The 16,726-nt window shown below is 33.4% G+C and overlaps 1 protein-coding gene across 1 annotated transcript in view; it reads left to right on the forward strand.

Annotated features, from left to right (window-relative positions):
* Nucleotides 1-16,726, forward strand: part of MALRD1 (MAM and LDL receptor class A domain containing 1) — a 533,295-nt gene that overhangs the window by 234,692 nt on the left and 281,877 nt on the right. Inside the window, 2 exon segments of the mRNA XM_025043397.1 lie at nucleotides 695-905; nucleotides 16,051-16,298. Coding sequence (XP_024899165.1) covers nucleotides 695-905; nucleotides 16,051-16,298 — 459 coding nt within the window.

Consider the following 16,726-nt stretch of genomic DNA (forward strand, 5'->3'; position numbering starts at 1 on the left):
AGTCATAAGAATTGTCTTCATTACACATATTAATCAAAGGCAAATCAATATTATTTCAGCTGCAAAGATGTGTCCAATTCAAAAAAATACTCATGGTTTCGAGGTTTGATAACTTTCGCTCTCACATAGTTGGGGTGGACAGATCTGGGAGAAGGCAAGAATTAGGCAAAACAGTGTGAAGGATGTATTTGCATCTTCCTTTTCTTGGTGCCTCTATCACCTGTTTGGCCTCCTGCTTCCATGTGTGATGAGGTTCTAAGAAATGCTCAGGTCTTGTTTTGGATCTCATTTCTGCAGAGGCAGCAGTGATGGCTCAGTGACTCCTGCCAGTTTTCTAGGCCACCTATCTTAAAAATCTACACAGGAGGCAGGTGTGTTGCCACTCCCACATTCTTAGGTGTTGAGGATGGTGGCAATCTCAGATGACCCTCAAGCTTCTTGGGTCAGTTTCATTGTGGGGCATTTTTATCAAATTTAAGTCTAATGTCATGTATTTGGTGGTTGCTCCAAGTTTTTGATTCTTGTTGGACAGGTCAGCTGAAATTGATTCATTCTTTTTTTTCTTTTTCCTTTTCTTTTCCCTTCTTTCCTTTCTCTTTCTCTCTCTAACCCCATCTCTCTCATCTCTCTTTCTATGTCTCTGTCTCTCTCTTTCTGTCCATCTCTGTCTCTATCTGTCTGTCTGTCTCTCTAGATTGTCTTTAGGGCAAAACGTGGTGTCGGTCACATGGGAGATGTAGCAGTGGATGACATTTCCTTTCAAGATTGTTCTCCCCCGTTCAGCCCAGACAGAAAGTGTACTGCTCAAGAATTCACGTATGCCAAGAAGCACATTTCACAGGACAAGCTATGTGATTTTGTGAATGATTACGCTGATCATTCAGATGAGACCGCCTTCATTTGCAGTAAGTGGAAGTGTCTGTTTCCTTACTTTGACCTTTATCTCCCACAATCTTATTTTATGCTCTGTGTTAATTGCCAAAACATACAGAGTATGTATAGCTCAGCAGCTGAGGCCAGTAAGGTGATTTAACTGTTTAAATATATTCCTTTTCCCTCTCTATGCTTAATTTAAAACCGTAATTCATTTAAAACCAGCTGATGGACTGGTGTGTGTGTGTGTGTGTGTGTGTAAAGTAATTGGAGATAAATTGGAAAACAGGGGTCTTCAAAGACAGAGTGGAAACAAGCATTTTCCATATAAAAGAAAGTTTTGGGAAAAAGGCAAGCAAAATATCCATCAAAACCAATTCATGCAGGGTTAACAAGCCTCTGTGCTTCGATGCATTTCAAAGAGTTGTCATTCCTTTGTGTAAATGACGAGATGTGATAAATTGTTAAAAAAATAATGCCCAAATAATACATAAAATAGACAAAGTGATCTAAAAGAGATACACATCAGCTATGTAGTATCGTAGGAGATCAACTCATAATAAACAGCACCTATTAAAATATCCTTAGCTAAATGGGCCATATGTGCTCATTCAGGTAAGTCTGTAAAATTGTGCCACACAGTCCAGTCGTTGCGTCATTTCATTGCAAATGAGGTGAACAGAAATAGTCAAAATGGAAGTTGACAAACCGTTCTACTATCCTAGTAATATTTTCTGAGCTAGAATATCACAGTTTGATCTTTTTTTTTTTTTTGCCTCTTGAAACCAAATCTGGAATATTGAGAACAACTTCAGTCAAAGAAGAGCTCACATTTATATAGAACTTTTAATTTTCATCACACTTTTATCTACTAATCTGCAGTGGGTCCTCACAGGGGCTCTGAGGGGTGAGTGGCATGGGTATTATTAGTGCATTCCACAGATGCAGCCACATGCAGATGGTGTAGCTTTTGTCAAAATTCATCCAACTAGTTTTGACAGAGTTGATTCTAGAACTCAAATACTTTTATTTGTGAACCACTTCTTTGCCCAAGTGACTATACCACCTGTGTGTAAAACTGAATCTTAAGAAATCAAAACCAAAAAACTTTGTAGATGTAGAAATCCTGTTTATATCATAAAACTATTTGTTCCATCAATTATGGAGTCTTTCTTACAATATCTGTTATTATCATATATGAACCAAGCAAAACATTTGGCTAATCCTGAGTTCTGTATTAATTAATGTTTACCTTTACCTTACATATATTTCCTGGGGTATTTGTAGTTATTTTCCACATCAAATGCTTTTACATTTTCTTCATTGCCATTTTCACTTGACTATCACACCAATATATTAGTTTATCCATCAAACAGAGCATATATTGTGCTTTTGAATATTATTTGTGATGTTGCCCATGTGTCTCTTTTCCAAGATATGAATTAATGCCATCTTTTCAGTACTTAAACTATCAGTTTGTTTCTGGCTGAGGTTTTTGTTTGTTTGTTTTTGAACTCTTCATATGTAGGTTCTGATGCAAAAATTTCTGGGAGTCCTCTGGAAAAGGATGCTGATGTACTAAAAGGGTCAGAAATGTATTGAAATTTACTGTCTTGGTAGTTGTTTTGTATGGAAAATAAAGGCAAAAGTAATCATAAGCCTTTGGATGTACCAGACATGGTTTTCGGTGACCTCGTTGCCAAATCACTTTGTTTGAGTAAGCCTATTCCTATCAGTAATACTGGAGCAAAAAAGCTGAATTAGTTCAGATACTACATAGGAAGAAGAAAAATTTTTAGCTCCTTAGAACAATTAAATAAACTAACAAAAGACTCGGAAGAAACTCTAAAAGTATCCCACCTTTTTATTATTGGTCTCATTACATGAGTATGCATTATTTTTGTATAGAGATACTTTTTTTATTATTTCTTTTTAAAATTTTAACTGCATTCCATTCTATTGGTCTTAAATGTTATGATTTAATTATAGAGTGGCTAGAATCTACTGTGTGAATTAAGAGTGCTGTTATGTATCCTGCATAAAAAGTAAATTTTGATTGCTCTAATTAGACCCGGAAGAATAGGGAGGAAACAAAAATGTTTAAATCACCATAGCAACTGATTTCAGAAGTTTGGCTGACAACCAACCAAGATTTTAGGCTTAAGTTACACAATCTTTGTGTGTGTGTGTGTGTGTGTGTGTGTGTGTGTGTGTGTGTGTGTGTTTGAAAAGTCTAAGTAAAGGTAGAATACGTATCATAACTCTAAGAAAACTTCTGAAGTATCATTAAGTACAAGTATGCCACATAGCAATAGCAGAAAGAACTTTTAGAAACTATTTTAAAGGCATAGAGTATCTTTGATGGAGAAGACTGAAAACAAAATCTAGTAGAAAAAAATCAGAATGTTATTTATTCCTTCATGTCTAAAAAATATAACATAATCACAGAAAAAACATTATTTGTGTATCTGAGATCTCAAAATCTTTTTTGAACATGTCTTTGCCATTGACTTAGAGGTGCCTTCAGATAACAGCTATATTTTTGTTTCCCTATAGAATATTTATTGTGGATGCAAGTTGAGATTATCTCAGACATACTCAAAATAATTCGGTTCTACACTGATTAATGAAGGTGCTGGATATTTATTTGACCAACATAATCAGAAAGTAATCTGAATCTAATGGGCAGATGTAACACTGTATTAACAATTGCAGATATCTGTTCTTTTCAAGAACATAGATAACATTTACAAAAAGCTATATTATTAAACATTGAGAAATTTTTAATTATTTGAAATGGATTAAAGTGACATAGATTATCTCTTTTGAATTAGGCTGAAAATCAGTTATGAGGCAAAAGTTAGAAAATTCCTATTGGTTAGAAGAAAGACTCTGCTAGTAATTTATGCCTCCCCCCAAAAAATAGTAAGTCAGAGTGAGATTAAAAAATGTTTTAAACAAATAATAATGAAAATAATACATCAAACCCTGTGGGAATTAGTTAAATGAATATATAGAGAAAAATTTATGCACTTAATCTTTATATTAGAAGCCAATTAGCTCATAGTGCAAATTTATGGAATAGAACAAAAATGTAAGATAGAGAGGATTTGAAAAGACTGATAAAATTTTCCAAACCCTGTCAAGAATGATCAAGAGAAATAGAAGAGACAGAAATATGAAATTCACTTAATGCACATTTATTGGGAAGTTATGTGTCAAGCAACGTTTGATATATCTAGTATATATCAATAAATGAACAGACAAAAATCCTATTCCTCATGCTCTTAAGTTCAATGAAAAATATAGTCTCTCTGTGTCTATACACTTAAACATATGTAAATGTATATATGTATATGTACGTGTGTATATGTGTCTGTGTGTGTGCATATATAGTAAATTACAGAGCTTATTAAAAGATGATAAGTGCTATGAGAAAATATAAACTAAGGGAAATCATAAATGGAATGAGAACAAATTGCAGTATTAAGGGGCATAATGAAAACAGATCTAGATAAAATAAATTTAAGCAAATTCTTTTAATTTAATTTATTTCCCACTTTGTTGCGATATAATTAACATACAGTGCTGTATAAGTTTAAGGTATACAGCATATACTTACATATCTTGTGAAATGATTGCCATATAAGTTAACATCCATCATTTCATATAGGTATAAAAAAAGAGAAAAAGAAATAAAATGTCTCTTTCCTTGTGATGAAAACTTGTTGAATCTCTCTTAGCAATTTTTAAATAGACCGTACGGCAGTACTATCTGTAGTCATCATGTGTACACATGATTACGTCTCTAGTGCTTATTTATCTTATAACTAACTAGAAGTTTGTACCCTTTGCCCACTTTCATCCAGTTCCCTTCCCAAGCAAATTCTTGAGGGAAGTCTGGGACTTAGCCAACACTTGTTATTTTTATTTTTATTTTTATTTTTTATTATAGCCACCCTGCATGTGAGGTGGGATCTCATTGTGGTTAGATTTTTCCTTTCCCTAATGACTGATGATGTTCAGCATCTTTTATTATGCTTATTTGTGTATCTTCTTAGGAGAAATATGTAATGAAGTCCTCTGCCCATCTCTGTATATGTTTGTGGTAGGTTTATTGCAATCAATAAAGCTATATCGAGATGTCATTATCACCCCCAATTTGTAGTTTATATTAGGATTCCCTTATGGTGAAAGAACATTTGATAAACAACTAACCAATTTTTTAAAGTCAGTTATTTAATGGCACCCTTACTAAAGTCATTATAAATATTTTAAACATGCTTTTCCCTACTGGATGAATGCTCCTCAAAATATTATTACTTTTTATGTTATATCAATGTGTAATTTAACACTGCTGAAAAATTTTCTATTACTACTCAAATCTTGGTCTATAAACAATCGGTTTTTAAAAATCGGAATCCAGGACCCCCCCTAGACTTACAGAATCATATACTGCATTTTATGCAAGATCATTGAGTGATTCATATGTGCATTAAAATTTGAGAGGCATTAATCTAAACAAAATAAAATTTTGAAAAAGTTTCCTGCTTAGGAGGGAGAGCTATTATTTTATTCTTAACTTCCTTATCAACATATAGAAACATACCAGGATTTTAATCATTGGAAAAATTACTGTTTAAGTAAAAAAAAAATTATTCTGTATATATTTTTGATGAATTTGATTGATTATATTCATCAAGATTTAATGAGTATGTATGTATTTGATTTTCAAATATAATTTTTTGGAGTTTTTAAGCAGTTTTTAAAAATGAACATTCATGCCTTAATTCAGTCAATATTATTGAGCATCTTTTATGTACCAGAGTTTGTTGCAGCTCCGTGGGATAACGCAGTGAACAACACAGACAAACCTGCTCTCATGAGCTGGCATTCTGGGTGTTGGTGGTGGGGACCTCAAATATGAAACAAAGTTAAGTAAAATGACACAATATCTTATAATAATAAATGTTCTGGCAAAAAGTAAAATAGGGAAAATGGGAAAGAAAATGCTTGGAACAGTGATTATAGTTTTAAACAGAGCAGTCAGAAAACTTCTCATTGAGAAATTGACATTTTGATAAAGAATGAAAAGAATAATGGATCAAGCCAAGTAATGTCCAGTGCATTTGACTGAATTAAAAAAAAAAAAATCTCAAAGGAACATTTAAAAGTCATCAATAATTAAAACAGAGTCCTTTCTGTAGAATCACCCTGTCTATAATAATGTCCTTTGTTTCCATAAATGCCAGCGACAATTTCCCTACGTGCTTAGTTATTATTCAGGATTTTCTTATTTATTATTTTGGAGATGACTGCCGTCTCTTACTTGTTATAGCAGAATTCTTTCATTTTCAAGTAAACAGATGATTTGGTGGCAGGGGGAGAAGGGACTTTGGTTTGAAGCTGTCATATACATGTTACTTTTTATTCAGTAAGATTATACTGTGTAGATTAATTACTTCTTACCATATCTAGTTCAGTGTTCTATCTGAAACTTTTTACCGTATCAGAATTTGTGCTGAGTTGTGTCAGAAATGAATTAAAAAGGGCAGCGTGCCCTTGTGGGAGGGCCACAGCACACTCGTGCACATCGTCCTGGACACAGAAAACCACAGTTACGTCAACAATTACTTCCTTCGTAGTCAGTAATCCTAAAATCCAAGCATTCTGTAATTACCATGTGCATACCTGACGTTTCCTTTTCATTTATTCATTTGGTAAACACTGGCCACCTTCAATATAAGTGGCTCTGGAGCAAAAACAAAGAAAAACAAGATCTTATTTACCTGAATGATTGTGGAGCTCCTTGTCTAGGAAAAGTGATAGATAATGAACATTCACATTACAAATGAGAGTTAGATAAGTGGAAAGCATTTTTGGAGGGGTGAAGGAGAGATCATTTTAGTCATATAGAAATACTACTCCAAACACAGGCTTTCATAAAAGAAACACATCACCTTGAAAACAATTGTTGTTGTTTTTTTTTTTTTTTTCAGTTACACGCTTTATTAATCATGGACTGTGAATAGCTCTTGTTTTCTTTGGAAGATTACACTAGAAAGTAGGTCAGGTATCATCATGTTAATAAACCTGGCTTCAGGAATGCATGACTGCAGGCTCTCGTTAAGTGACAGGGGCTCAGAAAACTTCATTGTCTTTCCAAAATTACCAACACTAGTCAGGACTCAATTTTTCAGGTGACACACGTTAGGATACTATTTTTCAAATTATAAGGTCAGGTGGTCATCAGGGAAGAAGAGGTTGGGTGTGAAGGCTGGCTTCTCTGGATCAGTTCCTGCACTGTGACATTTCAAATAGTTGGTATTTTAATAGGATTTTTTTTCCAAATTACTTATCCCCAAACCCTTTCTGTATGGAAACAAATATACTTTTTATAGAACAATTGTTCTTTGAAACACTTTGAAAAGTATCATTTACAGACTATATTATTTCATACAATAAGGAAATACAAAGGAAATTACTATATCACAAATTCCTAATGATGTCACCCAATAATAATTGGCACATGAAATTAATCTTTTAAACTTTGAATTTTGAAATAATTATGAATTCATAGGAAATTATGAAGATAGTACAGAGAAATCCTGTGTATTTTCCACTCAGTAGTTACATCTTATGTAACTATAATATCAAAACCAGAAAACTGACATTGTTTCAATATGCATGTATAGTTCTGTGGCATTTAATTACATGAGTAAATTTGTGTAATCATCACTGCAATCAAGGTATTTCAGCTCCACAAAGCTCTCCCTTGAGCTACTCCTTTGTAGTTACACTTATTCCCACCATCTTTAACCTTGGGAAACCACCACTTTGTTCTCCATTTCTATAGTTCGTCATTTTGAGAAAGTTATATAAATGGAACCATGTTTTTCATGCAGCACGATCCCCCTGGTGATCCTTCCACGTCGTTTTGTGTATGAATCATTTGTTCCTTTTTATTACTGACTCAAGTTCGATGCTCTAGATATAACATACCACAGTAGTACTGTTTTCCAAGAGTGGCTGTGCTATTTTACATTGCCATCAGTGATGTATGAGAAATCCAGTGTCCCCATTTCCCTGTGAGCATTTGGTACTGAAACTATTTTATTTTTATTTTTGCTGTTCTTCTAGGTGTGCAATAATAGCTTAATAGTCTTAATTAGCATTTCCTTAATACCTGGTGATTGTGGACATCTTGTCATGCATTTCTGTGCCCTTGTATATCCTCTTTGGTGAAATGTCTCTTTATATCTTTTGCCCATTTTCTAATCATATTTTTTAAACTGTTGAGTTTTGAGCTCTTTGTATATTATAGATATATATCTTTTGACAGATATGTGACTGCGAAATATTTTCTCCCAGGCTTTGGATTGTGTTTTCATTCTATTAACAGGGAAAGAACAAACACTTTTAATTTTGACAAGGTCTAATTTGTTGATCTTTCCTTTAAGAGATCATGCTTTTAATATCACATCTAAAAACTCTTCACCAAGTTTTAGGTCCCAGATTTTCTTCCACTTTTTCTTCTAAAAGTTGTATATATTACCTATTTTATATTTAAGTATATGAACAATTTTGTTAATTTTTATATAAAGTGTGAGATTTAGGTCAAGATGGTTTCTTGTTTTGTTTCACGTGGAGCTATCAAATCGCACCAGCACCATTAACAAGATTGCTCTGCCTTCATTTAACTGCTTTTGCACCTGTCTCAAAAATTAGTTGATTGTACTTGTTAAAGGTATTTTTGAGTTCTATTTTCTGTCTCATTGATCCAAGTGTCTATTTCTCCACCAATATTACATATTCTTAATAACTAAAGCTACATAATAAATCTTGAAATCAGGTAGAGTGATTTCTCTTTATTTATTCTTCTTTCTCAAAATTGTTTTATTATAGTTCCTTGACTTTGCAATTAAATTTTTGAAAAATAATTCCTAGATCTACAAAAATTGATGTAATTTTGATAATGAAACGTATATATCGATTTGGAAGAAATAACATCTTTACTATGTTGAGTCTTCTGATCCATGAATACAGTACAGCCCTCCATTATTTAGATTTTCTTTAATTTCTTTCAGCAGTGTTTTGTAGTTTTCAGTATACAAGTCCTGTACATATTTAATAAGATTTATACCTAAGTATTACATTATTTGAGAGATTTTAAGTAATACTTCATTTAAAATTTTTGTTTCTACATCTTCTTTGCTAGTATATATAAATACAATGAATTTTGTATGTCAATCTTGTCCTGTGACCTTGCTGACTCATTTATTAGTTGTCAAGAGTTTTATAATGCATTCCTTTGATTTTTCTACATAGACAATCATGTCATCTGAAAATTGGGACATTTTTAAGTCTTCCTCCTCTATTTGTGTACCTTAAAGATTTTGTAGAAATCTCCAGCTTAACTATCTGAGTTTGGAGATTTTTTTCAGGATTTTTAAACTTTGAATTCAATTTCCTTAATAGTTATATAGCTATTCAAATTATTTTGTATTGTGTAAGCTTGTGCTTTGCAAGGAGTAGGTCCATTTCATCTAAAGTTGTCAAATTTACACTTGTGGAGTTGTGCATAATATAGTCATATCATCCTTTGATATCCACAAGATCTATGATATTCCATTTTATTCCTGCTATAATTTGTCTCTTCCCTCTTTTGTTGATATTTATACTTATTGAAAATACCAATTAAATAAAGAAGAAATTTAAGAAATACTGATATAGCTACTAACCCTTTTATAAATACAATATAAACAATTTGTCAAAACATGAAAGGTCAAGTAACTTTATTATAAAATCGAAGAATCATAGAGTTGGTGAGACTAATAGAAGTTAGTTCAAACTCTTAGAAACAGCTTTAACACTAAGACTTCTGCGAGGGATTCATTTTTATCCAATTACAATTAATTATACTTTTTTTTTTGTCGCCATTCTAACACTGCTATTAAAATGTGAGAGAAATCCACTAGGACATGTATTTATTAATGAATCAACCCCAACAACTAGTGAATTGCTATTAAATGAGTTGAGAAATGAATCACCAACCAGTAAAGGAATCATTTGTATAACTTCCCTGACCTGGCAGACAATGAGGTGGGAAGGGAGAATCACCTACTAATTCCTGCTTGAACACTTCCGTAAGAGATAATACACTGCCTCCTGTGAAAAGCCTTTTCTATTGTCAGGCACCCTGATATAATTACATCTTTTCTAGTATAGAATCAGTGTCTCCATATTTTTCCAGCATGGAATTTTGATGATAATATGTCTTACTACTTATACTTCTTCGTGATAATTAAACTTTAAGTAGTGGAAACAAGTACCATCGATTCTGCACTTCTTTTCACATCCCCTTTTCCTGTTTGTAATCATGAAGTCAGTATAAGTTTTCTTGAATCCTTTAATAGCATCCTATGTGCATACTTCAAGGCCCCTATTATCTGATCATCTTCACACTGGATGGTTTCAATTTTCAAATGTTTCTGTGAACATGGGAATTAAATGTTCAGGAAATACCACAGTACTCTAAAATGTGATTAGACCATCACAATATTCAGTGTCATTTTCTTTTTGTTTTTGCCTACATAACAGATTTATATAGCTTAAGAATTTTTGTAGTTTAGTTTTTATCTTTTAGTCTTGTATTGATCATGTGTGAGAAAAATGACTATGGAGTTTGTCAAATCAGTTATTGGTAAAGAATTTCTGTTCCAAGGGGCTGTATCATATCATTCTTCAGCTCATAGCTCTGCTACTTACAGTGTAATACTAAGCAAAGTACCTTAAACCTGGACTTCAGCTTTCTCATCAACCAAAATAAGAATAATAACTATTATATAGAGATATTTTGAGACTTACATAAAACAACACATATACAGAATGCTCAGAACCTGGGACACATTATGTTCAACACACGGTAGCCCCTTTCCAGCCAGTTTTCTATTTTCCTAAATGTGCTTTATTTATACTACATGCTCAGTAAATTTATGTTGAATGAATAAATGAATACAATGGTAAGATCTTAATTTTAGAACTTTGACGGTAGGATTTTGAAAGGAATTAGGTTGTCTTTTTCCAAAATTATATCTTTTTTAAAATGAAAGTTATTTCATACTCATTGTTTTCCATTGACAACAATCAATGGAAAAATTATAGCATTTAGAAAGGTAGAAACTGGTTTGATTGATGATACGGCTATAGACAAAGGTGATCATTTTCTTCCTGATGATACACCTGGCTGGCGCTGGCATTAATTATTCCATGAAATGCCAGGAATTGGCATCTGCACAGAAGACTCTTGGCTGTTTTCTCACCTGGCACCTATGGGAAATAGAAAATATGAAATTCTAAGTTGTTCCCTCTCACCACAGTGATGAACTTATGCTCGCTTGTTGTCTTCCCCCACTGGTGTGTTAGAATTAAACTTCCTGAGGAAACATCTACAAAACTACAGAGGTATCAAAAGAAAACTGTAGTTTACATTATAGAGATTCATGTTGCAGCATTTGTGTTTTTAAAAGCAAATACAATCTTTTTCATCAGTCCATGTCATTTCCTTATACGAATGGCCTTCCTAGATGCAGTCTCTATGGTAATCTCGTCCTCTGGGCTGCTAAATTCTCCAACACAAGGCAACTGAATTAGTTGTTTCATTTTATAATTCTTAACCAAGACAGCAACTCAGATTCTAAACAAGATGCCGAGTTGGGGTTCAGTATTATTTTAATGAGATTTACCTCCCAATCCTCTGAAAGAATACTTAGAACTTTAATAGTCTGAACCGAAGGAAGCTGTATTGCAGTCTGTTCTAGGAAGGAGCAAGTGACCAAAATAAGTTTCAAATGTAATTTTAAAACTGAATTAGCTATTAGATAGAAAATGCCAGCTTGCTCATTTGGTGACAAAAATTATGACAGAAAAAATTTCTCTATCCTTGAAAATATTAGAAATCAGAGTTAGCCTGACTGTTAAATTAAACCATTTTAAAAAGGATACTTGTCCTGATGCTTTCTTAAATTTATCAATATTTAGTTCTTTCAAAAGCTAAAAATGAGTATTTTAAGCCATTCTTCATTGTTGGGCAAGTTCCTCTCTGGGAGGTATGATAAAGTTTCCTTTCATCTTAGTAGTCTTATATGCTTTAAAATGATATAGAAACAATAGTAAAATCTATGTTTTCATATGTTCACCTTATTAACTACTAAGAGCATAGAGGTTATTTTGTGTATTTAAACAGATTTATCTGATCTGTGATAACTGTAAGAATGTATCCATAAAGAAAAACAGAATTTTGCTGCCTAGCACAATTTGGAAATTCTCAAAGAGCCCTATGTGATAGAACAGGGTAGATTCCGCATCCAGGAATTCGCATCGCTTCAGCCGGGATGTTTACCTGCCTGCCTTTGGCCTGTGTACTGGGTAGAGAGCACGCCCCTGAGACTTTCGGTGGCAGAATCATTCCTACTCTCATTTTGATAAAACTGCCTAAAAATATGTGTGTAATTGTTCAGATGAGCTTTCTTTAAGAGAGAAATCTTTATCTAAATATAGATCAACATGTTGCAACTTAGTTCTTCTCAAGTATTTTTAGTTTTTGGATACCATCTGACATATAATTCTGATTTTACAGATTTTTATGTTCAGTTGTAATAGTAAAACAAAACTTAATAAGGAATTATCATTCTTTCTTAGAATAAAGAATTCTAAACAGTACATTTTGTTACAGTCAAATTAATCACTCATTGATTTTATGCTGTATCATGCATGTTAACTGAAACGTAAAGAATACAAAAAGTATCCTAAACATAGAATTTTATGAGATATGGTCCCTTAATTACATAATGCTTGAATTTATAGTATCTTATTTTGCACTGGTCAGCTTTATAATTTACCAGCAGAATTATAAAAACACGTTTGTATAATCCCTACTGCCCAGCTTTGGAATATGAGGAGCTTCGAGGTCTCAGCTCTGTCCTAACATTTAAAAAGCAGAACAGACTGGAAAATCAACAACTCTTCCTAGGTCCATAACAAACAGGAGGACACAGGACAAACTGCCTACCCAAGATCGGAAAGACAAATGAACAGTGAGTCAAAGCCTATCAGATCAGGGACTCAAGAGCAGACACCACCACAGGAACCAGTGCCCAGAAAGGAGAACCTGAACTGTCATTAATGAATTACTGGAAGCCCAGGGTGGACAGGCCCAGAAGTTAAAGACTTCGGGGGGACCCAGTTATTGGGCTACCCCTACAATATTGTGAGATTTACCTCCGTGAGTTCGACCAGGTTCCACAGTAAATACTGGAGAAAAATCTACTCATGCTTCCAACAGGAGGAGGGGAAAAGGAACCATTTAGAAATATGCTGGAGCACTCTGTTTTCCTAAGAAGGCCTGCCCTGGGGAGAAACTCATTAATGCAAGCCTAAACTGACTGGGCATTGCCAGAGCCTAACTGGCCTAGTAGAAGGGAAATACCCAGTGTTAGCCTCCTCTAGTCATCTTGTTCCACCTAATGGGGGAGAAAACTGAGAAACACGGGTGACGTTCACAGCCAGAGGCTCATTAAAGGCTCAGACATAATCACAAAACTATAGAATATTTCCCCTTCTCCCACATTATAAAGGGCTATTTACAGAAGCTTTTTTTTTTTCAACCGAGAGTATCATGAGCAGCTATCAAGAAAAAATTATAAGACATACCAAAAGACAATAAACAAACACAATTTGAAGAGACAGAGCAAAACATGGCAGGGATGTTGAAATTATCTGACAAGGAACTTAAAATAACTATGATTAATATGCTGTCACCTCTAATGAATAAATTAGACACGATTCAAGAACAGATGGGAACTGTAAGTAGAGAGATGGGCATCCTAAGAAAGAACCAAACAGAAATACTAGAGATTAAAAACTCCGTAACAGAAATGAAGAATGCCTTTGATGAGCTTATTCATAGTCTGGATACAGCTAAGAAAAATATCTGAGCCAGAGGATATTACAACAGGAACCTCCAAAACTGAAAAGCAAAGAGAACAGAGACTGACAAAACCACAACAGACTATCCAAGGATTTTTAGAACAAAAGGTGTAACATATGGGTAATGGGAATACCAAAAGGAAAAGAAAGAATAAAGAACAGAAGAAATATTTGAAACAATAATGACTGGGAATTTCTACAAATTAATGTTAGATACAAAACCACAGATCCAGAAAGCTCAGAACATGAAGTAGGATAAATACTTTAAAAAAAAAATTACACCTAGGCACATCATTTTCAAACTATAGAAAACTCAAATATAAAGTTAAATTCTGAAAAAAAGAGGAAAAAACACAGAGGAACAAAGGTAAGAATTACAACTGACTTCTCAGGCATCATGAAAGCAAGAAGAGAGTGGAATGGAATATTTAAAAGATTGAGGGGAAATGAACAAAACATACAAACAAACAAAACGAACAAAAGCTACTAATCTAGAATTCACACTGTGTAAAATTGTCTTTCAAAAGAGAAGAAACACTTTCTCATAGAAACAAAAATTGAGGATATATTCGCTAGTTGACCGACCTTGCAAAAAGTGTTAGAAGTTTTTTAGAGAGAAGGAAAAAGATCAGAAACTTAGATCTACATATATATATATATATATAAAAGCAATGAAGAAGGTAAAATAAAAACTTTTTTCTTAATCTAACAGATAATAACTTTGTTCAAAATAAAATAGCAACAATGTATTCAGCTATATGTTTATATATCATATATGTACACACATATATATGCTCATGTATGCTTATATATAAGTGAAGTGAATGGCAGCAATGGTACAAGTGATGGGAGGAAGGAATTAAGATTATCTTGTTATTGTAAGGAACTCACAGTACCCATGAAGGTGCATAGTATTATTAGAAAGTGAACTTAGATTATTTGTAAATGTATAATGTAAATTCTAGGGCAACCATTAAAAAAAGTGAAAAAGTGTATGTATATATTATATAATCTGATATGCTAAGAAAGGAGAGGAAATGGAATCAAATAGGAACACAGAACAAGAGTAAGGAAATAAGGAATAGTAACAAATATGGTAGATATTAATCCAGTTCTCTCATTAATCACTTTGAACATCAGTGGTCTAAATGCACCAATTAAAATACAAAAATTGTCAGAGTGGATCAGAAAAACAAGACTTGTATGTTGTTACAAGAAACCCGCTTTAAATACACAGGCATTTATAGATTAAATATGTAGAGGAATATATACCATACTTACATTAAACAAAGGAAAGCAGGAATAGCTATATTAATTTTAGACAGAGCAGACTTCAAAGCAAAGAAAGTTATCAGGGATAACTAAAGATATTACATAGCAGTAGAGGAGTCAGTTGTCCAAGAAGGCATAACAGTTCATAATGTATGTGCCTAACAACAGAATGCCAAACTTCGCATGACAAATCTTATAGAATTGCAAGGTGAATTGATGAATCTATTCTCATAGTTGAGGACTTCTGCACTTCCCTCTCAGAAGCGGATAAGTCCAGCAAGCAGAAAATCAATAAGGACATAGTTGAACTTCATAATTCTTGTTATCCTGGAAATGGATGAAGAATTTAAGTAATAAAATATTTTTTTAAAATTGCCCAGGAGGTAGTTAGTATTTAATGCAACTTAACATTTAATTTCTGTAACTTAAATTAATTCCAAATTTTCCACTTTTTACCCTATTTTTGTTTCACAATTTTCTCATCTCTAAAATGAGGATAATAATTACAATGATTAATAACTTTTGCTTTAGGCAGCATTTCTCAAGCCAAGCTTTACTGCAGAATAATAAACTTTCTAAATTCCCTACCAAGACCTGAGAAGCAAAGATGAGAGGAGAGAAGAAATAAATCACATTGACCAAACAGGTGCTGGGAGGAGAAAATGTGTGTAATGCTGTTTTATTTTGTCATTGAATTTGAGACTAAAGACCAGATTTGGGGAGAAATAAACAAGTAATCCATGGAAATAGCTGTGTATAACAAAGGGAAATATTCTATTTTAATGTTGCTGTCAGGATAATACGGTAAAATTTTGAATGTTACATGATATGGCAAGTTCACTGTAATTTTGGATTGCATGCCTTAAAGTCGACTAGTTTCCTTTTTCTCTCTACCATAAATTGGGAAATGTTTTCCAGGTACCTCCACTGGGCGCTGTGATTTTAAATTCAATCTTTGTTCCTAGAAGCAGAAGCAGGATGACGGCTGTGACTGGAATCTGAAAGCTAGCAGCTTCCCTGCTATAGGCACAGAGCCAGCTGCTGATCACACTTTGCAAAATTCAGCTGGTCATTACATCTTCATAAAGAGCTTGTTCCCTCAGCAGCCCATGAGAGCAGCCAGAATTTCAAGTCCAGTCATAAGTAGAAGCAGCAAAAACTTCAAAGTATGGAAAAAACAAAAATATTCTGAGCAGCTCCTGATAGAGTCAAATACAGAAAATGAAATGGTCAGGGCCAGACCAAAGATGCATTTGAATTTATTCAACTTGGGATATGTGAGGGAGAGAGAAAGTGAATTTAAAAAGAGAGGGAAGGATCGTTGGAACTATTAGGAAGAATTTATTCTGGAAACCATTGGAAAATTTCATGGTCATTATCCACAACCCTGGATAATACAAAAGGAGTATAATTGTTTCCACCCAGGAAGTTTAGTACATATTGGAAATATAGGAATTTCACCATCAGAAAAAAAAAAGAAATAGTTAAATATGTCCAAGAATTAATATTAGAGATAATTGGAGCTACAATAAAGTGATTAAAGAAGTCTTCATGGAAAAGGAAAGACCGAACTTGACCCTTAAAAAAGTAGAAT

The sequence above is a fragment of the Pteropus alecto genome, unplaced genomic scaffold (assembly GCF_000325575.1).
Source record: "Pteropus alecto unplaced genomic scaffold, ASM32557v1 scaffold11, whole genome shotgun sequence".
Classification (NCBI taxonomy): Eukaryota; Metazoa; Chordata; class Mammalia; order Chiroptera; family Pteropodidae; genus Pteropus; species Pteropus alecto.